Source organism: Talaromyces proteolyticus (assembly GCF_021365285.1).
Source record: "Talaromyces proteolyticus strain PMI_201 chromosome Unknown BGW36scaffold_8, whole genome shotgun sequence".
NCBI classification, from domain to species: domain Eukaryota; kingdom Fungi; phylum Ascomycota; class Eurotiomycetes; order Eurotiales; family Trichocomaceae; genus Talaromyces; species Talaromyces proteolyticus.
The window spans coordinates 125,854-149,339 of record NW_025764284.1 but is presented as its reverse complement, the minus strand read 5'-3'; the positions used below and the strand labels follow the sequence as shown (position 1 = coordinate 149,339).

Genomic DNA, 23,486 nt, shown 5'->3' with positions numbered 1-23,486 from the left:
AGTAAAATACACACAATGTCGAACCTGTCTTGGTAAGATACTGAGTAGGTAGGAGTTAACATGAGTGATGGTCTTATAGTCAAGTATAAGAAAATCGATTCTGGCTGAATGGCAATACTCGGTATATAACGATCATACAACTTGAACAAAGGCATAATGCAAGGCGTAACACGGACTCAATAAGTGATTATACGTCCGCTAAGGTCGTAACAAAAAAAGCAACACCCGAGGCAAGTCCTCGCACGCAACACTTTTCGCAACCCCATTTCTAGTGAACATGATGGATACAAAAGGCCAGTAGCTCGGCAGCTACGAAAGACCAATCTTTGCTGTTCTACACAATCATCTGCGCGATTCCCTGTCCACCTAAGGTTTTGCTGCTCATGAAATCCTGGTGCTTCAGCGCGGCAAGAAGGTAGAAGAGACCGGCAATCAGGAGGAACACGGCGGCGGCGATCAGGCTCGAGGCTCCAGAGACCAGGCTGACCCACTGGATGGCGCTCATGACAACGTAGATGAGTGCGCGCATGTAGTTGGTGCTGAACCGGCGGATGAAGGTGTCAAAGGTAGGCGACGTAGGGCATATACGGAGCAGGAATGGGATTTCGGTGAACAGAATCACAAAAGCGGAGGCCCTGTAGGGTCGATTAGAAATCGTTCACGGAACAGACAATCATAGCTTTGGGAGGTTGACTAACAGGCATATGACACTGAACACGATGCGCAGAGCAGTAAGCGTGAAGATGTTGGCTATGCCTAGAGCGAAGCACAGAAATATGCAGAGAACGCCCGTCCTACAAAAGTCAGAAAAGCTTGAAGTTGAATGGACATGCCGTCGGTGTAGAATCATCCGAGCGATGCCGCAAGATAGAGAAAGACCAACCACTGTCCATAGATACCTGATACGAAAGCAGGGTCAGCATATACGAATCTCGAAAGGACTGCAGTATACAGAAGCCAACTTACTGAAGTTGCGCGTGCGGAATTCCTCAGCGAGAGTCATTTTGACGGAATGAAGTCTTAGCTAGACGGATAGCACTCCAAGAAGGCTGAGCTAATATCAACTGCTTTGCTGCAAACGAAAAAGTCGCACAGTAGCTAGCCCAAGAATTGATATATAACCAAAGACCGAATGGCAGGGAGAAAGAGGAAATGCGGATGCGATGAGTCGACGGTGGCTCTGATGGATCGACGCAAGTAGCAACGTGGACGGTTTCAAGATCGTCGCTATAAAACGATGCAGTTAGCGCCACGGGGATCTCAATGAAATTGTTCTGTTTGGAAGTTCAGTGTATGGCAGGGAGCACGGTATAGACCCACCTCCGAATAAAGCTGTTCTGCGTGTCTGGGTGTCGTCTGGTTTGGAGAGTTTCGGAATTTCCCAGGTGAGTTTAATGTTTTGCCTACGGTGCAGCTGCGATGCGGAGATTGCTGTGGTAATTCCAAACTAAGCCGCACTGGGACGAACGTCAGCCGTTTGACAGATACACGACGCACGATGCACAAAGTGACAGTTGGCGATTATTACTATTAGGGTTATTAAGAATAAATATGGCCAACAAGTTAAATTTGCATCATGGCACTGCCTATTTATAGGATCCTTTCTGGCTACCTAGAGCGTTAATTCGGCAGCCTGGAATTCAAGCACCAGCCGGAAGCCAAAGCCCCGTTTACGCGACAGCAATGAATAGTCTACGTTCAAGAAGAATCTAAGAGTGTCAAGATATCAGTATGATGGTTTGATTTTCTACAGCAATATCACCGCCAAACACATTAACAGCGTCCAAGAATACAATGCCTGCCCGACTAACAAGCCGGGTTTTCTTGAGACTATCCCCCGTCACGCTAGATGACCCTTGGTATCAAATATAACCTCCCTATTATCTCTCCCATTGACGGTACTCGGTGGCCCATATACCGTTTTGCGTGCTCCTTACGAGTAGACGAGGCGGAAAACGTCGTTGTAAACAAAGTAGCTGCCTGCGCCGTCAGGGAGGAGTTGGAAGGCTTGCGTGTAGTTCATAGCTCGCTCCTCTTCGTCAACCTGGACCATGTCAGATTCGCTACACAACCTATAATCTTGCTCGTTGAGATGGGTGCGCCTACCAGAAGAGTACCGGTGACGAGGACAAGGACACCACCTTGCTCAGAGCTAGGCTGGGCATCGAGAGTCGACACTTGGTGGCGGACCTTGGTGAATGGAAGCGACTATAAACGGGGTCAGGGCTTTGAATGCTCTTTCACCAAATCAAACCACTCACGGTCAGCTTGTTGGTAATGTTTGCTGATCCCAGTTGGGGGTCACTTTCAAAAGTGAGCATGGAATTGTCCCGCTATTGACGCCCCATCATCGTAATTAGTCCCCGTTTTCTATTCAAACTCGAGTTCTTGCTTACATAGAGCCCAGCCAGATTGTTCCGGTTCTCGTCGAATGTCTTGTAGTAGAAATCAACAAATTGTTCTGCGTTGGTGTCAGACTAGGTGGGAGCGAGACAGTCGCAAACGTTCAAGAGTGGTAACCAGTAGAGCGGCCAGGGAATGGACATACGAGCGATGGTGTTAAAGTCTGGAGATGCAGCGAACTTGTCAGCTCGTCTCTGGGTACAACACGCAGCAGAAGAAAATGCGCGATGAGTAAACATCGGCTCTCATCGTCATGCTTTACTTACCACTCATTGTGGGAGATGTAGAGGAGAAACCACGTAGCAAGGCAAAAAGTCGACGAGATATGAATGTGAGAAACGACACGAAATGGTATTATATGCGGAGCGCAATATTTGTTATTTGTTATTCTGGCAAGAGACAAATTCCGGCACCGCGAGGAGGGGTCGTCCGTCGCCGTCGTCCTGTTGTGGGCCCCTCTGCATTCGTGGGGCTTCCTTCCCTCATCATTCACTCCCTGTCTGTGTCTATCGATGTCCATGTCTAGACTGGCGACGATCACGATATTGGGTGAATATCTTGATAATTTAGTCGCCAGTTTGCTTCAGGCACAAACTTCTATAGCTTTTTATTATATTCCAATATTATTCGCCGGTGTCATCCTTGCTTCCTCTTTTAGGCTGTGCTATTTGCATACGGGCTAGGATATCTACTGATCGCGAGCTAATCAATCCTCATCGGAGTCTGCAAACATGTCTTCCGCCTTAGGCCGCGGTCTTCGCACGCGTCCAGCCGGCGTATTGTCTTCTGGCTTGCTGCCAACTTCTACAGGCGGCCCCTCTGTCTCTTGGGCGGCGTCAGGCATTTCAATGTCTGCTGCCAATGGCTTCCCGTCCACGTCGGCGTCCTCGATATCACTGTCTTCCATCGGGACACCGTCAATGTCACTCATAGGCTCCCCATCCAGTTCATCATGGAAGTCTTCCGCAGCCTGCCCGTCCACGTCCATCCTCTGCTGCGACACGTCAGCAGGCGGCTGACTGGGATCGAACTTGCCGGAATTCGCATCGTCATCAACAGTCTTCCATCGGTTCTTCCCTTTACTGCTGATGGCCGCACTGGCCTTCTCAGCCTCTGCCTTCTTCTTTTCCTGCTCCAGCTCTTCTTCTGTGAGAGGCGGGTTTTCGAACACCTGAACAAAGTGTTCCTGACTGGAATGAGGAAAGACACTCCAGCCTTCCCAGAGATGCAATATAACCCCGATGCTGCGTTTCCATTTCTCTGCTTTGAGTCTGCCCCAATTAAAGTCCTTTTCAAGACGGCCAAGATGTTCAAAAACTTTATGAGCACGGAATGCATGTTCGAAAAGTTGTCGGTATCGCCACGCATGGCGGACTCCACTTGTTGAGGAGGATGAAAAGATATCAGAGATCACATATAGACCGACCAGCTTAGCGGCGGATGTATCCTCTTTTAATTTTGTGCTGTCAGCGTTTTCTCCAAGTACGCTCGCTTCCCCGTCTCGAAGTGCACTATGTGCATCGTCGCGATCAGGGTTCGCGCGTGAATATGCAAAGGGATTGAGGACATTGGCTACAAGCATTTCGACCACTTCTTCTCCTCCAGCGCTTGCATGCTCAATGGCGAATGCTGTTACTCGAGCCACATCTCCTCGACGTAGTTTGCTGTTCGCTGTGGGGAGTCGAGCAACAAGATGAGTAAGTTTAGCCTTTTGTAATGGATTCATATATCCAACACCGTCTTCATTGCCCAGTGAATCATCTGCAGCATGGCGTCGCCTTTCGTCTTCATTGTCAGACTCATCTTCTTCGGAAGAGTTGTACTCGTCATCGGACACGAACTCGTCGATCGCAGTCGTATACTCAAATCGAATAGGTTTCTCGGGCCCAACCCAACTTGCGCCGCCTTCGAAAATGAGAGAAGTTGCACTTTCACTTCGCCCACGATTACTTCGACTAATTTTTGAATTGGTGAGAATGTCCCAAAGTTTCCATCGGTACCAAACACCGCCTACACTGCGCGAGTCCCAAATCCAAGCCCATTTTTCATCCCTCTGCACTTCTGGCCGACTCATAAGCAGCGCTTCGAATTCGGGACCGAAGTTGAGCAGGTTCTCTAGAGTTTTGTGGATAAGTCGTAATTCTTTTAGATCCGATGGCGGCTTGACCTCGATCTGCGCTGTTGTTGCTGTCCTTGGGTATTGTCCATAGGAAGCTGGCGGCGCAAACCCACCGCGGTGAGGCCCGGGCGGAGGTGCTCGATTGAGCCTCCCAACAGGTCCTTGGTTTATCACCTTTGCTCCGAAGGGTAACGAGCTCGTAGACGATAAACCGACATTCACTGGCATCCCCGAATGAATTGCAGCGGAAGAAAGATGGCGAGAAATGGATAGATAATAGCCCCATCCTAAGTATTTATTCTGTAGTGCGCTCACTGTAGAATCGATATCTGAGGCAGCAGTCTCTTTCGCTAAGGTCACGATTGCAGAAAACGACCTGCGTTCTGTTGTAGGCTGAGCTGGCGGTGGAATGATCTTAACTGCATCCACCGACAGCGTTTTAGGTATCAAAGCTTTAATCACCGTAGGCGACGTCCCCGGCGGCAGCGAGGATAGGTAAACTGTGGGCTTGGCAACAGCTCTTTCAGCCTCTTTATTCTCAGCAGTCCTATCCTCCTCGTCGTCCGAGGCCCGAAAGGCAGCCGCCGGATCAGAGTTATCATAACCAAAAATGCCCTGCCCGGAATCTCGCTCTCGCTCACGGTAGAGACCATCGTGCGTTCGTTTCCGTGCAAGCGATTGCGGCGGCGGGCCTAGACTACCTGGACCGCTGTTGCGCGATGTATTCAATGAGCTGGTAAAGTGTCGTTTAGCAGGCGGCCCCGACGAATGCCCAAACGCATTCGGCCTTGTTTGAGGGGCAACATTGCTCCCATCATCCTCAAAAGACTTGACGAAATCCTCGTATACAGCGGCGGTCTCGGCTCGTTCGCGCGCGCGTTTGGCTTCGGCTTCAGCCTTTTGGCGCTCGAAAAGCGATTTCTTAGCTGGGGCGGAGAGCTTCGAGGAGAGATCGGGGAAGGTCTTTGGTTTGGAGTCGTCGGGCATCGCTACTGGTGCTGGTGGGCAGCGGGTGCCTCGACTTGGATATTCGTGTCGACTGGTTAAGTTGATTTTGCATGTGTAGAGAGCAGTCGGCGATCAATTAGACAGCTCCATTGTCGATGTCCCTTTCGGGCATGGTGGGGCTGTCCAGGCTGCTTGCAGCCAATCAGCGACGCCGTATCCTGTGTCCAATATATTCTTCTTATTTGCCTTTCTATAAATGATGATATCAAAATGTGCTTCTATCTATAGAATTTTACGAGGTCTGTATTAATTACATGTAACATGACCATTTTTGAATAAGTCAAATTAGGAAATATGGTCCTTCGTACAGCTTCAAAGATCTCAGATAATTGATCTTAGTCTTCATGTTTTATTCACTCCTGCATATCATCTAATTGCTAGAGTCTGGCCAGAAAACTAGGCATATAACAGGAACATGTATGATTAGTCTATTAGAGGTAGAACTGCTGTGAAATAAATATGGATATTATATCCTTCGGCCACACTTAGCTTGAAATTATTTCTTGTTTTCCCCCTTCAGTATTTTGCTGAGCTTGTGTAGGCCAAAAATGTATGGAAATATCCAGTCCTATTAGTACTGCTTAGAAAAACTCAAGATCAACTACCGCATGAAGGAGGCAGAATTCACTCACCCAAAACCTTTTCCCAAAGAACGTATCAAAGAACCAAATTATCCAGGACCTATTACCCTGCCAGAACCACTTCGGCGGCCTAGCCGCCAGTGTCTGTTTAACAACGCTGGCAGCATATACTTCATTGGGCATTGCCCCTTCTGTCCAAATGGGTTAATAAAATATAGATATATAATTCTTTCAACGGACCTTGTGAATGAGTAACTCGACGTTCGAATTCATCCGAGATGGGCAGATATATACTGGTATCTGATAAAACGCGCTTGGTACGGGTGATGCGACTCTTGACACCACCCGTCACGACTACCATCACGCGGACTCCGAATGGTGCCAGTTCGAGCCGTAGCGTGTTGCTGTATGCATGAAGAGCACCCTTAGTTGCATTGTAAATGCCGCTGAACACATAGGGGATCACTGCCGCAACAGATCCGATATTGACAATAATTCCTTTCGACCGGATGAGCAATGGCGTAAATTCTCGGACGACACGAATCACCGAAAAGACATTGGTCTCGAATGCTGAGGTGATGTCTTCATCTGAGGCCTCTACGGTTGGAATTGTGCAATCTGGAATAGTTAATTATCGTGTATATTGCGTTGTGACAGGAGGGTAGATACTTTTTCCTCTGTTAAAGGTGAGTGTTAGCGAGATTTGTATTTCAAACTTGCCAAGGGGGTTAATTATTGCAGGAGAGCATACGCATTGTTTACCAATATATCCAGTGTGCCAACTGTAAGCTCTTCGACAGTTTTTCGCATGTGCTGGATGTCATTGAGCGAAGTGACATCAAAAGTAAACGTTTCGATCCCACGAGCTTTTAGGTCACTCATACTTTCGAGATTGCGGGCTGTAGCAATTACACGCAGGCCTTGAAAGAGATCATGTGGACTTAGTAATGGTAAAACGCGGCAATGAGAATGCGAAGGTATTCCACACCTGCATCCTGAAAAGAGCAGGCCAGCGAATGGCCAATCCCACCCTTGGCACACCCCGTGATAAGAACACTGCGTCGAAGCTCAGACATCAGGGCGTTCAATCCATGCGTTTGTTGCAAGAGAATAATGCGTAGATAGAGGATCGATTTTAGACCTATCGTCGGCCGAGGTCCATAGGAAAGGCGTCAATCTTGCCCCACTTCACGTCGTCTTTGCATACAAAGAACAAAGAGGTTCTCCTCTGACAGCCTGACATGTCACTAAATGTGCCAGAACATTTAAAATGTTCATTCAAGGCCACTATTTTCTAATTCACTATGTATCACGACTAGCATTGATCTGAACGACCTGTTGACACCAGTCGACTCAGTGCCCTCCCGAAGTCCACTGAGTAGAACAGACTACCAGGTTTGGGATGAACATCATGCCTACAGCTAAGGATATCTGCGGCGATAGTTCGTTTGGGCCTCAGGTCAGAACACAAAATTGTCGCGGTGGATTTGATTTTACCGGTAGGAAAAGAACACCACCCACTGCCCCGACTACAGCATCAGTCAACATTAGTTAACATCATGCAGTCCTATTCGAGGAGAGCGTGCTGTCACTTGTACCGGCGGCGCTGTTGCTGGTGATCGCACCTTTCCGACTAGCGCATCTGTACGGCCAAGACGTAAAGCTTCGCCCGGCTGCTCTCCATACATTCAAGCTGGTATATCGAGTTTACGCCTTTTAGCGTCTACATATGCTGATACTAGGGAAGCTTGCAATTAGTGTATTTGCATGCTTACAACTAGCGCTTCTGCTTCTCTGGTGCCTCTCCAAGAACACCATCTTCCCATCGGTTTCCATCACGTCTGCAGTATTGGGCCTCATTTCTGCTTTTGTGATCGCTTTGCTATCACACCTGGAACACAATAAATCAATTAGACCTTCCTTTCTAACTTCCTTATATATACTGGTAACTTTGGTATTCGACATTGCGCGCGCGAGAACTCATTGGCTTCTGCGGCAACATGACGCTGTCGCAGCTACTCTAGCTGCAATTGTAGCTTTGAAGCTCGCTATACTACTTCTTGAGTCCGTGGAAAAGAGAAGCATTTTGATATCAATATATAGAAATTCTTCTACGGAGTCTACAAGTGGACTCTTCAATCGCGCCTTATTCTGCTGGCTTAACCCCCTACTGCTCAAAGGATTTATGAGTATCCTTTCAGTTGATGACCTCTTCCCAATTAGTGAAAATCTGTCTTCTATACAAGTTACGGAGCAAATTCAAGCAGGATGGAGCAAAAGTATGCCTATTTACTAGTGTCTATGTTGATGCTCATAACTGCGAATGCTGATAATACAATGACAGGTGATAAACGGGGCAAGAATGCTTTCGCTAAGACCGTAGTTCTTAGCTTCAAGTGGCCCTTTCTCGGCACGGTGGTCCCTCGAATTTGTGTGGTTGCCCTAAAACTTGTTCAACCGTTCCTGATTCAAGAATCTATCAACTACATCAACAATCCCATTGTATTAGGGTCACAAAACACTGGCTATGGGCTGATTGCCGCTTATGGTTTGGTGTATCTCTGTATTGCAGTTAAAAAACCCTTATCCTTCCACTAAAGTCAATATTAATTTACATGTGTAGGTCTTTACTGGTTGGTATCAACACTTGACGTTCCGGCTTGTGACGATGATACGAGGCGGTCTCGTAGGAGTCATATTTAGGAAAATGCTAGAGTTAAATATTAGCGATGTCCAGGAATCTTCGGCCTTAACATTGATGAGCACGGACGTGGAAAGAATTGCGGAAACGTGGAACTTTGTGAACGAGCTATGGGCGAGTCTGATACAGGCATTAATAGCCGTGTGGTTACTGGAGCGGCAACTGGGTGTTGTCTGTGTCTACCCAGTGCTCATATCTCTCGGTTAGTGTCCTTTCCCACTTTCTTTTCTGTATTTAATTTACCTAACACTGTCATTTCTCTCTAAGCGGCAAGTCTCTCTTCTTTCTGGATTGCTCGATACATAGCTACGCGCCAGAAGGTATGGATAGAAGCCATTCAAAAGAGAGTTAACCTAACCGCGGAGCTTCTTGGATCAATAAAAGTCGTCAAAATGCTTGGGTTTTCATTTAAGCTATCTCAAATTGTCCAAAATATGCGAGTTGCTGAGTTAGACCTTTCGAAAAGATATAGAAGACTGTCTGTTACAAATACCTGCTTGAGTAAGCCACCAACTACAAACCTGATTGCCAAGTTTTTAACTGTTGCTAACCTCTCATAGCGAACTTGCCTAATATCATCATTCCTGTAATCACATTTACTGCCTTTGCGGTTTCAGGACATAACGGTATAAATGTGTCCCAAGCGTTCACATCTTTATCAATTCTAAGCCTTATAACCTCGCCTATCGCCAACATGATCTATGCAATTCCGCAGTTATACTCGGCTCTGGGCTGCTTTCAACGGATCCAAGAATACATCCAAAAGGAACCCCGACACGATTCAAGACAATTAATTATGCCATTTGACAGAAAACAAAGTTATGCACAACTAGAGCCTTCTGCCTCAACCTATAATCAGATGGAATTGCAATCACTTAAAAGACCAGCCCATGAATCGGATACAGAAGCTTCAACTACTATATGTAAATCCATGGTCGCTATTCGAGACGGCTCCTTTGGATGGCACAAGACCGGCCCAGCCACCGTTCAAGGTATCGACTTGCAACTTTCGGGACCGTCGCTGACTATTGTGGTCGGTCCTGTAGGCTGCGGAAAGTCAACGTTGCTCAAAAGCATTCTCGGTGAAACCTTCAACCTCACAGGATCTTTGAACATTTTATCCCTAGAAAGCGCTTTCTGTGACCAGATTCCTTGGATTAAATCCGGTACGCTCCGAGAAAATATAATTGGGCACTTGGAGTTCGATGATGTCTGGTACAAGGCAATCATCTATGCCTGCGCACTGGATACAGACTTTCAGCAGCTGCCTGACGGTGATCAAACTACCGTCGGAAGTAAGGGTATGAAACTGAGTGGTGGACAGAGGCAACGATTGGTAAGTTTCCAGGGTCGATATCCAGACCATAGTTAATGTTAATGGCAGTCAATTGCCCGAGCAAGCTATGCAAGAAAACAGCTTGCAATTTTTGACGATGTTCTTAGTGGACTAGACGCTCTGACGGAAGAAAAGGTTTGCAACCGTTTACTTGGTCGGCACGGATTGCTTCGCAAGTCCGGGACTGCTGTTATATTAGCGACACATTCTGGTTCGTATACGGCTGCAACTGTAACCATATGTTAGATATCCGGCTGATGGGAGAAGTGAATTACCTGTCGCTGGCAGATCACATCGTAATCTTGAATTCTGACGGTCGTATTGCCAAGCAAGGAACATTTGAACAACTGAGCACTAGTGGTCGATACCTTGATGGCCTGGCTCGCCATGAGAGAACACTAGGCATTAAAGACAACGAAGGTCTACCGCAAGTACCAACAAGCACCACGTCACTTAGAAGTTCGGAACCCAGGTCTGCGAGTAGAGATGCGCATCGCCAGGAGGGAGACTGGAGTGTTTATCGATTCTACGGAGCATCTATGGGCTGGTGGAGGCTGGCATTTTATGCTACCTCTATCGTCAGTTCTAGCACTTTTTCTGGCCTACAAAGTAAGTCAGCTCCCCATATCTTATAACGCGTACTCACCAGGCATAATAGCCATATGGCTTAGTATGTGGTCCCAATCCAACGATGAAGGCTCGAGATTAGATTACTGGCTCTCTATATACGGGCTATTTGCGCTGTGCAATGCTCTAGCCCTTATAATTGCCTGCTTGTAAGTATTAGCGAGGCAATCCTGGATAATTCCATATATTTCAAGGTTAACCTTAATAGTTATTTTATGGTTATCATCGTTCCACGGTCTTCGCAACATCTCCACTGGTCAGCTCTGAAGATTGCTATGAGGTAGGAAGGGAATAGATATTATGCAGCAAACTAGCTCATTAGAACTACAGTGCCCCACTCTCTTTTTTTACTCGCATAGATACCGGGATTATTGTCAATCAGTCTGTTTGCTCTTCAAGAATTATTCTGAATGGCTAGAATTAACCTTTTCTACAGTTTTAGCCAAGACATGCGGCTTCTTGATATGACCTTACCAAATGCGATGATTTCGGCTTCGTTTCGTATGCCCTTGGAATGTAAGTTTAGCTAAAATAATAGCTAATTTTGGTCACAGAGCTTGTTAATACTATCTGGAGCTTCATTCTTACTTCAATCGCTGTCTGGTACATGGTAATACCTATACCATTCCTCGTTGGACTCGTGTACGGAATCCAGAAATTTTATTTGAGAACCTCCCGGCAACTACGATTACTCGAGTAAGTAAAAGGATTTCGGAGTCTCTCAAATAAGGCTAACAAACCCGGCTAGCCTCGAAACGAAGGCGCCCCTATACTCTCACTTCATTGAGTCTCTTTCCGGATTGGCGACCTTACGAGCGTTTGGCTGGTCTGAGGCTGCCTTCGAGAAGAATTTTCAGCTTCTTGACATATCCCAAAAGCCATTCTACCTACTTCTATGCGTCCAAAGATGGCTTACGCTGGTCTTGGATATAGTCGTTGCGATTGTTGCTGTTCTACTCATATCGCTAGCCGTAGCTTTACGTTCGCAGATCAATCCTGGGTTTTTAGGTGTAGCAATGGTTAACGTCATGAATCTAAGTACCGCACTTACTAACTTGGTTAATTTCTGGACACTTTTAGAAACGTCGCTAGGTGCAGTTCGGAGGATCAAGGACTTTACGGAGAATACAGAATCTGAAAATTTAGCAGGAGAGGACCAGATTCCGCCGCCTGAATGGCCAGTGAAGGGTGACTTGGCACTCATTGGGATATCCGCGGCATACAATTCAAATGACACTCCCGTCCTTTCCAATATTACTCTATCAGTGACGCATGGCCAGAGAGTTGCAGTCTGTGGAAGAACTGGAAGCGGAAAGAGCTCCCTTCTTCTCGCTCTTTTAAGGATGATTGATCTTACCGAAGGCACTATCATGATTGATGGCGTTGATACCTCCAGGATACCGCGAGACTTCCTTCGCTCTAAATTTGTGACCCTGCCACAGGATTACTTTTCGCTTGCGGGAACTGTGCGCTTCAACGCAGATCCCCTCGGCCAAGCTTCTGATGAGCAGATTATTGCTGCACTTGAGCAGGTCCAGCTGTGGAAGCTGATCCGCACTAAGGGGGGTCTGGACGTCAATATGGACGGCAGCCTCTTTTCCCACGGACAGATCCAGCTCTTCAGTCTCGCAAGAGCAATGTTGCAGGAGAACCCAATCCTGATACTTGACGAGCCAACAAGTAGTGTCGACACCGATACCGAGGAGCTGATCCAGCGGCTCCTTCGCGAGCGGTTCAACAATCATACTATCATCATGATCGCGCACAGGCTAAAGAGTGTCGCTAACTATGACAAAATAGCCGTCCTGGATGGCGGCAAACTTGCAGAATTCGACTCTCCCGACGCCCTTCTGTCCAGGCCTTCCATCTTCCGAAGCTTGTATGAAGCTTGCTAATGATCATATTTTCCGTGCTATATTAAAACAGAAGGTTTATGGCTCTCTCAATCATGCTGTGAGCCGTCATTTACTGGACTGGGCCTTGTGTACACCCCATTGTGCGATAATTCTAGATTGTGAAGCCCCACCCCAATGAATGAACGGATTATTGGAATTCGAACCTCAACCTCGTTAATGACGTATATTTTACTCTGCAGTGTATTACGAGCCACAAGTGAAGTAGTAGGGATTATAAATCAGGCTCGCATACTAGTGATGAGCGTTGTAGACAAGTTTTCCAAACGGGTACTGCACCCTTATTTGATCACATATTTAAATCTCCAGCAGAAATATAAAAGATATTACACGTACAAAAATGCTTATCTGTTTATGATACACCGAATATATCTATTTTGTAGATTAGAAGAAATTTATTAGAGATATATATCTATTTCGGCTGAATTCAACGATTTTTGAATATGCTATTGTGCCAATTTTGAGGCGTTGAAGCTTTAAGATCAACATAGAATGCGGATGCGGAAGCAAATGGGCGGTGGATGTTCGCTGTAGAGCGGAACTGCTCCGCGTCCACGACTAAGTTAGGCTACAACATGATTATGTCAACTACATTCTTCAACTTCACACCATTTTATCTATCTAACCTTCTGTATCCACTCTATTTGACCACATTAGTCTGAAATACTTTTAAATAATACCAAATGGCAGCCCAGCTCCAAGCCCTACTGCGCTTTCTCTCGCAAGATGCCAAGGTCCCGCTGGCATCAGCAATGGGTAAAGTGAAGGAGCTTCAAGCCGCAGGATTAGACAAGTATTCCCTCTTTTCATTCAAAAATATAATAAAACTAAATCAACCATTTCGATTAAATCTGTCTCGGCAATAAGCTAATAACAACAGCGCCCAGAATATCTCAAGCGCCAACTTGAAGACTATACAGTCTATCTTCAAAGATGACAAGATCGCCAAACAAGTTCACAACGCAGCAAAACGCGTGACGAAACAGGGCGATAAGCGCGCTGCTTCAGATGATTCCCCATCAGCAACATCTCCTCAGAAAAGAGCGAAAACAGCCTCTGGCAATAAACTAGATAGGAATATCCCCGCCACGCCTTTCCAAATTGAATCCGCACTTTCACTCCCCATAACTTCGCCCCACGAACAGCCAGAAGAATACCTTTCTGATATAATCTTAACAACAAATCGAGCGCCACTGGTCCTCGCCTTTGCTGTAATTGCGACAAAGTACACAATGCCCGAACAACCGCTCTCTAGCCGCCTGAGCCTGGCCCAAGCAGTCGTGAGCGCGAACAGTCGCAGCAAAGCCGTGAGTATTGGGCTTGAGAGTGGACGGAGTGCGGAAGAGGAAGGATGGGGGAAAGGGCAGCCGACGATCAAGATCCTTGGCAGAGAGATTGCGGTGTTGAAAAGATGGGATTATGATCCTAACGAGGGGGCGCCGCCGGACGCAGAGGATCGTCCGGAGGAGTCGCAGAGCACTCTTCCTAGTAGTACCCCTGATTCGCCGCCGCCACCACCGCCGCCGCTTTGGGGTTTGGATCTTGAGTCGCTTAGGAGGAAGTCTAATGAGAGTGGTAAGCCGGCGCATGGCGGGAGCTCGAATGAGCCTGGTCTGCCGATTTATACCGCAGAGTCGGCGCGGGCGTATTTACTCAAATCGTTTATAATAGATAAGAACGAAAATGCAGGTGACAATTCAAAATTGCCAAAGAAAAAGGTGCCCAAACCCGAGTCACCGTTGGAGAAAGAAAGAGCCTTGGGGTTATTATTACGAGCCCTTGATATTGTGTTTGCGTCATGGGCGGCTACTCTGTCGCCGGAGGAACTAGATAAAAGGGCTTGGATGTGGTATCTGCGTGTGAGGCCAGATGTGCAGTCTGGGGTAGCTGGATGGGGGGAGAAGGGAAAGGTGAAGTTGGCTGATATACTAGCGTTGAAGCGATGAATGAATGAAAAGAAATACTAGTTGACGGCAACATTTACGACTATAATTCTTTCAAAAGCTGCTCGGTATTTCGAAACTGATCCCATATTATATTTGCACCAACTTATGTATAAAAACGACCGATTAACATAAAATTCGTTCACGCTGAATGAATCACGCTTGGGTGCATCCGGTGCCTCCTCAGTGGCGTGTTCAATATTATTAATTTCAGGCTCATTCTCCCGAGCACGCTTCAACTCGATCTCCTTATCGCTGGGACGAGCGTTGGTCACATTGATCTCTGTATCACGGTGCATATTCATGATATCACGTCTGTAGATGTTAACGTAGATGGGGAAGATCCAGGCGAGAATGTAGCCCTTCATAGGGATAGCCATGGCGACATGAGCATTGCGTCGGTCCTTACTATCCCGAGCTCGTTTTTCTGTTCGTCTTTTAGCATTTAATTCTTCATTTCATGTGTTTAATCGTGGAGTTCCACGTGTTTTCTAGCATCGTTTTGCCAGGACTGTTCCTATTTTGTTATTACAGACAATTACCATACTAGCTGGCTGGTATACTATTAGCCATGTGTTATGCGGAAGCAAATCTCCATAAGCCTAATTCCAAATTCATTTGATAATATGTACTGAGAAGCGAATGTAAGTTATTTACAGTAATATCCCCCTTTGTTCATGAAAATATGATCTAATTGGTCCCATATCATTGAATGAGGGTTATGAGTCTCTCGGCGATACCAGGAAGCCAGAGACTCGGAAATTATCCACAGGACGATCAGAAGTTGCTCACTGATAAAAAGCTGTAAATGAGAGGCCGTTCGCGGAAAGAGTGAGTCGGCTAATAACAAACCGTTGAGAATGATAGTATAAAGCTGCTCGTCATGCCTAGGCCATGCCGTTCTTCAAGTTGTTGTACTGAGATGCAGGATAGCTGAGCTCGTTCTGCGACTGCTCCAATGCGCTAGTACCGCCGAGGGTGTTGACAAGCTATCTTTCGTTAGAAACAAACACAAAACCCATATCATGTAAACTAGTAACATACCGTGGTAATGAGACTATCAGATCCAGTCTTGTCACTGCTGCTCTCCCAGTACATACCGCCCCCCAGACCCTTGCTGATGATGTATTGACCCTTGGTCTTCACGATATCTGGGGTATCATAACTGATCATGAGGCGTTGCGAGCTGTCGTATGTCCATGCCGAAACCGACGAGTTGTCGTAGTACAGGCTGGCACCGGCTTGAGGGAGAGCCTTGTAGTCCCAGACACCATTTTCCCAGGAACCGCTTCCGACGCCGTTGAAGCTGGTGCCAGGACCGTCGGTCTGGGTGAAAGAGCGACCGTACAGCGGGATTCCGAGGTTTATTTTATTGGCGGTGGCGCCGTTGCCAATGTAGTACGAAATGGCTTGGTCGGTATTGAACGGGGTGGAGTTGGCGTATTTAGTGGAGTTGTATATGTTGGCGTCCATACCTGCTATGGTGTCCCACTAGGAGTATGTTAGCTAGTTTATTCATAAACTACGTGGGGAAAGAAATAAGACGTACGGAGCCGCTGTAGTCATAGGCCATCAAGTTCCACATATCCAAGTACTTATCCATGTCGGAAATATGCAGCTTCTCATAGTTAGACGGTCCAGCAGGCACGGCTGCACTGATCAGGTAGTGTTGGCCGGGAGTATACTTGGCAGCATAGTCATCTAATCCCTGTAATTCTTAGAGTAAGTATAGTATCCGAATGGTAGGTACAATATTCATACCTGACGGAGCGCCTTCAGCAATGAAACAAAGTTATTCGCTTCATTACTATTAGCAGGATACTATAAATAATCAGCTTAGCAATTTTGAGAGACGAGGCAGATTATTATTACCTCCCAATCAATATCAATACCATCTAAACCAAGATCTCTAACAAAACCGACTGCAGAGGTGACAAAAGCAGCACGGTTAGCGTCAGAGCCAGCAGCGCCACTGAAATGGGCCGAGTAGGTCCAGCCGCCAATTGAAAGTAAAGACTTGAGGTTGCGATTTGCCTTCTTCAACAGGTAAAGCTGCTTGATGCATCCGTAGACATTGTTTCCAGTTTCATCCCAGGAGTCTCCATCGTAGTGCTTCTGGATATCTGCCCAGGAATCGGTGAGGAACACCTCACCAGTGTCAGGGTGAACATCGGCAAAGGAGTACAGCACGTGAGTGAGGGAAGAGGCGACACCAGCCAGGTTTTGTACGTGAAAATTGCGTCCGTATATGGCCTATAGACTCTTAATTAGTAAATGGTCTAGCAATCACTCAGGTAGCTGAGAACACTTACCCAATCCACAAAGTATGCCACAGATCGATAGCTGCTAGATCTCTCTTCAACATCTGAACGAGCTGAGGGAAGAGCTGCAGCATTGGCCAGCGAGCCTGCGAGGCCAAAAAGGAGAGAGAGCTTGGAAAAATGCATGGTAAGACGCAGGGTCAAGCTATGAAGGAGTGTAATGATCAGAGGGGTTGAATATATTGCAAAGCACTGTAAAGTGCGAATGAAGGAGTGAATTTAGTCAGGAAAGAAACAGCCAACGACCCTGAATAATAAAGAAACAAGATCGATTGGGGTCATCAGGACATTTATATGCCCGAGAACTAAGCGCCTGGTCGGAGACATCCCCGTTCAAATGGAGACTACTCATTGTAACGTGAAGCATTTCACAGGCCGATACACCGTCCATGCAGGGTGGGTACAACGACGCGATCGTAGCAATCATGTTTATGGTTCCTGAATAGTAACCAGTGATAGCGGGGATTAGTAGGAAATGCGTTACCTAACAAATAGTACCGCGAAGGTGACCTTCCAAAACAAAAGCGTCAAGCCACAAAATGCTAGCATGCTGTTCTGGTGGTCCGGGATAGCGCAGATGACGGGAATGTGGGACGGAGGTGTTCCTGGCGCGGCACATACGGACAAAAAACATACAACATATGTGCCTCGCATTAATGAGAATGATGGCGGATTACTGAGCCTTTTTTAAACTCAAATGCATACCGGATAGCCCTGGCATTTTTGTCCTATGCCATTTCTATGGGAAACATATATATCGATCGACATGGCAAGGGTCAAATCAAAGTTGTCAAATGCTTATTGTCTTCTAGACACGGCAATCATTTCCATCGCAGGAAATTACCTGCACGAGACGGGGATTAGGTTATCGTAGCTTTGTCGATCGAGAATTACTGTCGGTAATTCACGCGGCTGGAACGTCACATTCCAGGTAGGATCTAACTTTGTGGATGCGGGGGTCCGGAATAGCAATTTATGTATGGTCATCGAGTTCGAGCTTGGCGGAGCCTCATTTTAAAAAGGCGTGATACATTCATTCTAGGCCAGGCTGGCTTGCGGTCAAGCAAACACGAGCAAGGAGTGCACGAACGAGGAGTGGAAGTTGCCCAAGTATCTAAATTGTTATAAGTTATATACGATCGATTCAAAACATACAGACGGGCACATAAGATCAACACCGTTCAATCAGAGGGAACAGCGGTAGTCACCTCGGCGTCAATTTCGATACCGTCGTGAGCCATGTGTCTTGTGATGTAGCAGGGCACTCCACGAGATCGCAATCCGCGATGGCCAGTGATGCCAGACCTCAAAAGGAGATCCTTCGCTTTGTCCGTACAGCCGATTCGCTGGAGCACACAGGTACACGATAAGAAGACGTAGCATCGCTACAATACCGGCAGATGACAACTCTCGGCGAAGGCTTGGCTCGCCGCCAGTGATGCATGTAACCCTTGATGGTCATCTTATTTCACCGCCAAGAAGCTCTCTGAAGAGATGGTGATAACACGTGTAACTAGATCTACCACGCGATAGTAGCAAGTAATTGAAGAGTTGACACTGACAGAAGACGATGAAGATGGAGTTTCGCATGTTCAGTCATTGTCCAGGAAGCCCAAAACTGCGCTTGACTACTTTGGGCATCGTCTACTTTGACCAATCGCAGCCCATTTATACGACGAGATGTCAATATAAGTTCTCCAAATAAGCCACTCGGCAGAGCGTCAAGTCCTGAAACTAACGTGGAAGTTTCAACCTTAATTAGTGAGAATGACGCGATTCAGAGAAGCCGAGCTCTATCGTCCAGCGTTGGGGGCGGTCCTAACCACAACAGTCAAGGCGACAGCGCCAAAAAAAGACAGAAATGTTACCCTAACTGACCCTAACAGTCATTTCCTTGAACATGAGTAATGGAGCTCGGTTTGTTGCCCGGATCTTCAGCTTTATTTCGTTCCAATGCGTCGGCCCGTATCAAGGCTATACGGGGTTGCAATTATATGTTACTATCTCCTCCGGAATCAAAATCCAGAATAAAAGGCTCCTCTATACTCAGAATTCAAATCTACATGAAGGCGAATTTTACTGATTCCAGCCATAATGCGACCAGTGGGCTACCCTGCTTGTGGTTACAACATTTGAAGTCGCAATGTGAATGCCACCACTTTGCATAGATACATGTTTACAATGCTACATATTAATCGATGCCAACTGGTCCTGACCGAGTGCTGCCAAGCGGTGATATTAGTGATTGGACATATGTTTGGTTGTGATTAATTTATAATGGTTAGGCTCCTGGTAGATGGTTCAGAGGCCCGTAGTATAGGTAGAGTGAATAATGGCATCAATATAGGTAGGATACCTATGACGCATCCGCCGACATGGGGGTGACGTAGTAGTGCTACAAGGAACGAAATAGGCAGCTCACAGTTTCCTATTATCCCTAATATTGATCGTCAATTGAATACACTTCCAGACAGGATGATATCAATTGATGATATCTCACTGTGAAGAGACAAGTCAAGCTACGGTGTTCAATATTTGCTTCTATAATATCAATTGATATCATTAATTATTACATATCACGAAACTCTTATACCAGTTCACACTTCAAATGTTATATCCCAATTATATCCATCGATCTCAATTCCATGAGAAACAGGGCTTACTTCTCAAATGCTGGCATTGGCCTCTAGTAAAAGGGTATCCGTAACCTCCGCTGCTTCTTCTCAACTCCATCTACGTAATAGATCACATCGAACGTTGCATGAGCAATCCAGGGTAGTCTTGCTTGGGTCTATGTTCCACGCTCGCCGTGAAGGTCATCAGTAAGGGACGTGGCTAGCCAGCCCTCTGGGTCTAGTCCATCCACGACAACTGTTTTCTGTTTAATCAACCATGTCCCGTCATTAAGCCTGCTCACAATATCGTCTAACGACCCTACTGACCAGACATCTTCAGATGAGACCTAGTAATCACATAGCTTTGATAGTGTGCTTCATCTGGAAACACAAACTGTACGTCAATAGTGGTGAGATGATACCTTAGAAGCTTTGGCGGGTTGCTGCGAGTAATTTCTCCCAAGTTACCTGGAGAAATGTGGTGCCCATCTGGAAAGTGGACGGTTGCATTTGGCTCAAACAGCTTCACTGCTTGGCTGTAATCGCCGTCTTCGCGGGCTATGGAGGCGTAGCGGTATATGATGGCGAGACTAAAGGGGGCAAGCAGAAGCTTCTTCAGTCAACATCATGCCGGCTGAGGTGCCATTGGTTAATCCGGAAGGATCCTGCGAGCTAAAAATTAAACTAGCATACGAAACATATCAACAATCTTGACAGTTTGATTGCTTCTGCAATAGAGCAATTTGAAGAGACTCGGTCCTTACACCTCTGCGGGGTATAGCTCAGCAGATAGTGACTAATCGAATGATGTCCAGGTAACTCGCCGACCCCCACAAAGCCATCTTGACTTGCGGAGATATTAGCTCGGCGGCGATCGTCTGGGGAATGCCCCGCCCGCTCCTCTTGCCAAGGATCTCCGATTGTTACGACGAGAGCTCTGCGCTGCGTGGGTTTCAGAAATAAAGGCGCCTGGTCAGGCTGGTGATTGTCGTGCATCGTGATGGAGGCCGATTGCAAAGCGGACGGGGCGATGCAGAGGGCAAGTGTTGCCAAGACGAATCGTCAGACGAGATCTGCTGGTGGCTGATGCACCTCCGACTACGCAGGAAGCTCTTTCCCTGCGTGCCGCCGTATGCGGGCTCTTAATCCGTCCTGCCGATGCTGCAAGTATTTGTACAAGGCTTACTCGCTCTTTTTGATCCCATCTTTTATCGACCTGTTCATTCCTCTCGCTCGAATCCTCTCCAGCTATGCCTCTTCTAACTCATATTGCTCCCCCAAAAGTGCTTGCTTCCGAGAAGCTCTCACCAGACGGTCTTGCACTGCTTCGCAGCGGGGTGGAAGTGCACGAAAAGAAGGGTCTCAGTCATGAAGAACTGCTGACTATCATCCCCGAATATGAAGCCCTGCTGGTGCGATCAGAGACCAAGGTCACCGCCTCGTTACTTCAAGCTGCAAAGCGACTGAAGGTGGTGGCTCGTGCTGGGGTTGGAGTCGACAATATCGGTATATCTCTACGGGAATACCTGCGGAATTACTTCTTAAACTGACTCCACTGCGGTCTAGATGTCGAAGCTGCCACCAAGTTAGGGATTGTGGTCGTCAACTCTCCGTCTGGAAACATTGGAGCGGCCGCCGAGCATACCATCGCTCTGATGATGTCTATGGCGAGGAACATCCCCGAGGCCTGTAAGAGTCTCAAGGATGCCAAATGGGAGAGAAGTAAATTTGTCGGTGTGGAAGTCAAAGGACGAACGCTGGGTATCATCGGTCTGGGAAAAGGTATGACTTATAACAAGACATTGATCATGATTCCAAGTCTAGAGTTTCAAGATGGCTAATCGCTCATAAAACATAGTGGGCTTAATTGTTGCCCGATCTGCAAAAGGCCTAGGCATGAACGTAGTTGCTGTAGACCCTTACGCATCGCAAGCGGTCGCCTCATCGGCATCAGTCACGTTGATCCCGTCCCTATCAGAAATGCTCCCAAAGGTTGATTTTCTGACGATTCACACTCCATTGATCGCATCTACAAAGGGCATGATCTCAACCAACGAACTGTCGAAGATGAAGCCTGGTGCCAGGATCCTAAATGTCGCTCGAGGAGGAACAATTGACGAAGTAGCTTTGCTGGCCGCTCTCGAATCAGGGCACATTGCTGGTGCTGCTATTGACGTTTTTACAAGTGAACCTCCAACAGAGGGCTCCAGCGCCGCAAAACTTATTGCTCATCCGAAAGTGGTGGCAACGCCTCACCTGGGTGCCTCGACCGTGGAGGCCCAGGAAAACGTCTCTATCGACGTTTGCGAGCAAGTCTTGCATGTTCTCCAAGGATCCTTGCCACGCAGTGCAGTCAATGCTCCTTTGATTTTACCGGAAGAATATGTGAAGCTTCAGCCATTCGTACAATTGATCGAAAAATTGGGTAGTTTATACACCCAGCACTACACTTCCACTAGTGGCTCTCTAAACCGTAATACCTTTGACCTAGTTTACCAGGGAGAAATAGCCGGTCTCAACAATACCAAGCCACTATTCGCGGCACTTATCAAAGGGTTGACAATGCCAATTAGCAGCTCAGCCGGGCCCAATGTGAATATTGTGAACGCAGAACTGATCGCCAAAGAGCGCGGTATAGTCGTGAACGAACGTCACTCACGCGACCCATCGAGCCACTCCTACTCCTCTTTAGTAACCTTGGTGGCACGACCTCCGTCACGAACTTCATCGCGTGCGCCGCCGGGGGCGGCCACTCAGCCGTCGAACGGTCCCCAAGTGCCTCAACTGCGCCAACAACAAGTGATATCCGGTACTTGCTCCGGAAGCCAACCATTGATAACCAGGCTCGATCGGTTCGAGACATCTTTTATTCCGGAGGGTACCTTGCTTATTTGCCACAACTATGATTCACCGGGTAAGATTGGCGTAGTCGGCAGCATTCTCGGGCGGAAGAAGGTGAATATTAACTTCATGGGCGTGGCTCCGGTGTCCAACAAGCTACCTGAAGGCGAAGATGGTGAAGACGTCAACGCCGACAAAGACGCGGACTCTCTCAACGAGGCACTAATGATACTTGGTATCGACCGCGTTGTTGACCCAGACGTCCTTGATGCGCTTGTGGGAGAAGGTGGCGTCCTAAGTGGCAGAGTTGTCACTTTATAGAGTAGCACGTCTCGTCTAGCAATCGTAGATAGCATTTATCTCGGCAGTATAGAATACAATAAACCCAATATAAATCCATTAACTCAACCTATCCATCAACTAAACACACACAATCACATCATCATACGACCCTCAATCGCCTCATCCGAAATATCCCAGCCATTCAAATACCGAACCCAAAGCTCAAATACGACGCAAAACTCAACCAACCTAAATACGACTCCAACAACCAGGCCGCAACCCCATCAATCCGGCGATACTTACTAACCCCAGCACCAACCCAAACTGCACCGCGATATCCACCACCGCCGCGACATACCAGCGCAGCCCAAAAACAGCGGCATCCAGATCAGATTCGTGGCTAGCTGAACGATGTACGGGGACTGGGAGGATTGGTAGCTGGAATATCCCGTTGTCGCGTAGAGCGCAGCTTGAATGGGACTCAAGACCCAGCTTGGTGGGTGGAGAGGAGGTTAGCGAAGAGCGCGGTAGATTTTTGGATGTTGGCACCTAGAATACCGTCAGTGTTTGTTCATACTTTTGTAAGGATTTGGAAGTATTTCGTACATTTGGTCGTGGCATACCCAGCAAATGCGCCGGCGGTGTGAAGCATGTTGTTGGCAGAAACAGGTTATTCCAGCAATTCGAAGCCATGGCTGCTATACACCACTTTCATGAAGACAGTAGTATACAGAAAGAATGAAAATGCCAAATCTATGCAAGTCATAAGGACATTATTGGGAAGGGAGTGACGTAA

The 23,486-nt window shown here is 47.2% G+C and overlaps 10 protein-coding genes across 10 annotated transcripts; 3 read left to right on the top strand and 7 right to left on the bottom strand.

Moving 5' to 3' along the window:
- Positions 1–34: 34 nt before the first annotated feature.
- On the bottom strand, positions 35–986 carry BGW36DRAFT_381700 (uncharacterized protein). Its single transcript, XM_046216458.1, has 2 exons — positions 699–986; positions 35–635 (listed from the first exon to the last, which is right to left on the bottom strand). The coding sequence occupies exons 1-2, from the start codon at positions 848–850 to the stop codon at positions 335–337; spliced, it is 453 nt and encodes a 150-aa protein (XP_046070054.1). The 5' UTR covers positions 851–986; the 3' UTR covers positions 35–334.
- Positions 987–1,716: 730 nt separating this feature from the next.
- On the bottom strand, positions 1,717–2,857 carry BGW36DRAFT_381694 (putative nuclear transport factor NTF-2). Its single transcript, XM_046216457.1, has 6 exons — positions 2,670–2,857; positions 2,549–2,566; positions 2,397–2,461; positions 2,262–2,333; positions 2,107–2,208; positions 1,717–2,044 (listed from the first exon to the last, which is right to left on the bottom strand). Exons 1-6 carry the CDS (start codon positions 2,674–2,676, stop codon positions 1,934–1,936), a joined length of 375 nt encoding a protein of 124 aa, XP_046070053.1. The 5' UTR covers positions 2,677–2,857; the 3' UTR covers positions 1,717–1,933.
- Positions 2,858–5,717, bottom strand: BGW36DRAFT_381690 (uncharacterized protein). The gene has a single exon (XM_046216456.1). The coding sequence runs from the start codon at positions 5,507–5,509 to the stop codon at positions 3,110–3,112; it is 2,400 nt and encodes a 799-aa protein (XP_046070052.1). The 5' UTR covers positions 5,510–5,717; the 3' UTR covers positions 2,858–3,109.
- A 55-nt stretch (positions 5,718–5,772) lies between these two features.
- Positions 5,773–7,227, bottom strand: BGW36DRAFT_381688 (short chain dehydrogenase/reductase-like protein). The gene is made up of 6 exons (XM_046216455.1): positions 7,100–7,227; positions 6,863–7,031; positions 6,781–6,788; positions 6,352–6,729; positions 6,163–6,302; positions 5,773–6,098 (listed from the first exon to the last, which is right to left on the bottom strand). The coding sequence occupies exons 1-6, from the start codon at positions 7,185–7,187 to the stop codon at positions 6,027–6,029; spliced, it is 855 nt and encodes a 284-aa protein (XP_046070051.1). The 5' UTR covers positions 7,188–7,227; the 3' UTR covers positions 5,773–6,026.
- BGW36DRAFT_343933 (ABC transporter) lies at positions 7,220–12,938 on the top strand. Its single transcript, XM_046213163.1, has 15 exons — positions 7,220–7,610; positions 7,677–7,807; positions 7,859–8,390; positions 8,456–8,682; positions 8,735–9,014; positions 9,080–9,313; positions 9,373–10,148; positions 10,197–10,359; positions 10,416–10,757; positions 10,807–10,924; positions 10,984–11,055; positions 11,106–11,156; positions 11,212–11,276; positions 11,330–11,471; positions 11,524–12,938. Exons 1-15 carry the CDS (start codon positions 7,514–7,516, stop codon positions 12,668–12,670), a joined length of 4,377 nt encoding a protein of 1,458 aa, XP_046070050.1. The 5' UTR covers positions 7,220–7,513; the 3' UTR covers positions 12,671–12,938.
- Positions 12,939–13,371: 433 nt separating this feature from the next.
- Positions 13,372–14,634, top strand: BGW36DRAFT_398260 (uncharacterized protein; the record flags this gene model as incomplete). The annotated part of the gene is made up of 2 exons (XM_046218392.1): positions 13,372–13,481; positions 13,569–14,634. The coding sequence occupies 2 exons, from the start codon at positions 13,372–13,374 to the stop codon at positions 14,632–14,634; spliced, it is 1,176 nt and encodes a 391-aa protein (XP_046070049.1).
- Positions 14,635–15,268: 634 nt separating this feature from the next.
- BGW36DRAFT_322332 (putative chitinase) lies at positions 15,269–17,309 on the bottom strand. The gene is made up of 6 exons (XM_046212669.1): positions 16,944–17,309; positions 16,504–16,884; positions 16,393–16,452; positions 16,181–16,339; positions 15,676–16,122; positions 15,269–15,620 (listed from the first exon to the last, which is right to left on the bottom strand). The coding sequence occupies exons 1-6, from the start codon at positions 17,076–17,078 to the stop codon at positions 15,519–15,521; spliced, it is 1,284 nt and encodes a 427-aa protein (XP_046070048.1). The 5' UTR covers positions 17,079–17,309; the 3' UTR covers positions 15,269–15,518.
- Positions 17,310–19,743: 2,434 nt separating this feature from the next.
- On the bottom strand, positions 19,744–20,156 carry BGW36DRAFT_300010 (uncharacterized protein; the record flags this gene model as incomplete). Its single annotated transcript, XM_046211587.1, has 2 exons — positions 19,744–19,914; positions 19,959–20,156. Coding segments are annotated over 2 exons (369 nt in total), but the record flags the coding sequence as incomplete, so codon positions are not given.
- A 636-nt stretch (positions 20,157–20,792) lies between these two features.
- Positions 20,793–22,793, top strand: BGW36DRAFT_343926 (d-3-phosphoglycerate dehydrogenase). The gene is made up of 3 exons (XM_046213162.1): positions 20,793–21,073; positions 21,134–21,349; positions 21,426–22,793. The coding sequence occupies exons 1-3, from the start codon at positions 20,818–20,820 to the stop codon at positions 22,727–22,729; spliced, it is 1,776 nt and encodes a 591-aa protein (XP_046070046.1). The 5' UTR covers positions 20,793–20,817; the 3' UTR covers positions 22,730–22,793.
- Positions 22,794–22,939: 146 nt separating this feature from the next.
- On the bottom strand, positions 22,940–23,383 carry BGW36DRAFT_428802 (uncharacterized protein; the record flags this gene model as incomplete). The annotated part of the gene is made up of 2 exons (XM_046220606.1): positions 22,940–23,239; positions 23,297–23,383. The coding sequence occupies 2 exons, from the start codon at positions 23,381–23,383 to the stop codon at positions 22,940–22,942; spliced, it is 387 nt and encodes a 128-aa protein (XP_046070045.1).
- Positions 23,384–23,486: the final 103 nt, after the last annotated feature.

Coding starts and splice junctions, on each gene's coding strand:
- BGW36DRAFT_343933 (XM_046213163.1), top strand. CDS start 7,514: ATGAACATCATGCCTACAGCTAAGGATATCTGCGGCGATAGTTCGTTT. Junction 7,611..7,676: donor CGGTGGATTTGATTTTACCG/GTAGGAAAAGAA, acceptor AACATCATGCAG/TCCTATTCGAGGAGAGCGTG. Junction 11,277..11,329: donor GATGATTTCGGCTTCGTTTC/GTATGCCCTTGG, acceptor TTTTGGTCACAG/AGCTTGTTAATACTATCTGG.
- BGW36DRAFT_343926 (XM_046213162.1), top strand. CDS start 20,818: ATGCCTCTTCTAACTCATATTGCTCCCCCAAAAGTGCTTGCTTCCGAG. Junction 21,074..21,133: donor GGTTGGAGTCGACAATATCG/GTATATCTCTAC, acceptor ACTGCGGTCTAG/ATGTCGAAGCTGCCACCAAG. Junction 21,350..21,425: donor TATCATCGGTCTGGGAAAAG/GTATGACTTATA, acceptor CATAAAACATAG/TGGGCTTAATTGTTGCCCGA.
- BGW36DRAFT_381688 (XM_046216455.1), bottom strand. CDS start 7,187: ATGTCTGAGCTTCGACGCAGTGTTCTTATCACGGGGTGTGCCAAGGGT. Junction 6,303..6,351: donor TCGAGTTACTCATTCACAAG/GTCCGTTGAAAG, acceptor CCATTTGGACAG/AAGGGGCAATGCCCAATGAA. Junction 6,099..6,162: donor TCTTTGGGAAAAGGTTTTGG/GTGAGTGAATTC, acceptor CAGTACTAATAG/GACTGGATATTTCCATACAT.
- BGW36DRAFT_381694 (XM_046216457.1), bottom strand. Junction 2,334..2,396: donor ACAATCTGGCTGGGCTCTAT/GTAAGCAAGAAC, acceptor GGGCGTCAATAG/CGGGACAATTCCATGCTCAC. Junction 2,209..2,261: donor ACATTACCAACAAGCTGACC/GTGAGTGGTTTG, acceptor CCCCGTTTATAG/TCGCTTCCATTCACCAAGGT.
- BGW36DRAFT_381700 (XM_046216458.1), bottom strand. CDS start 850: ATGATTCTACACCGACGGCATGTCCATTCAACTTCAAGCTTTTCTGAC. Junction 636..698: donor GTGTTCAGTGTCATATGCCT/GTTAGTCAACCT, acceptor TCGACCCTACAG/GGCCTCCGCTTTTGTGATTC.
- BGW36DRAFT_322332 (XM_046212669.1), bottom strand. CDS start 17,078: ATGCATTTTTCCAAGCTCTCTCTCCTTTTTGGCCTCGCAGGCTCGCTG. Junction 16,453..16,503: donor GTATTGATATTGATTGGGAG/GTAATAATAATC, acceptor GATTATTTATAG/TATCCTGCTAATAGTAATGA. Junction 15,621..15,675: donor CTGATAGTCTCATTACCACG/GTATGTTACTAG, acceptor AACGAAAGATAG/CTTGTCAACACCCTCGGCGG.
- BGW36DRAFT_381690 (XM_046216456.1), bottom strand. CDS start 5,509: ATGCCCGACGACTCCAAACCAAAGACCTTCCCCGATCTCTCCTCGAAG.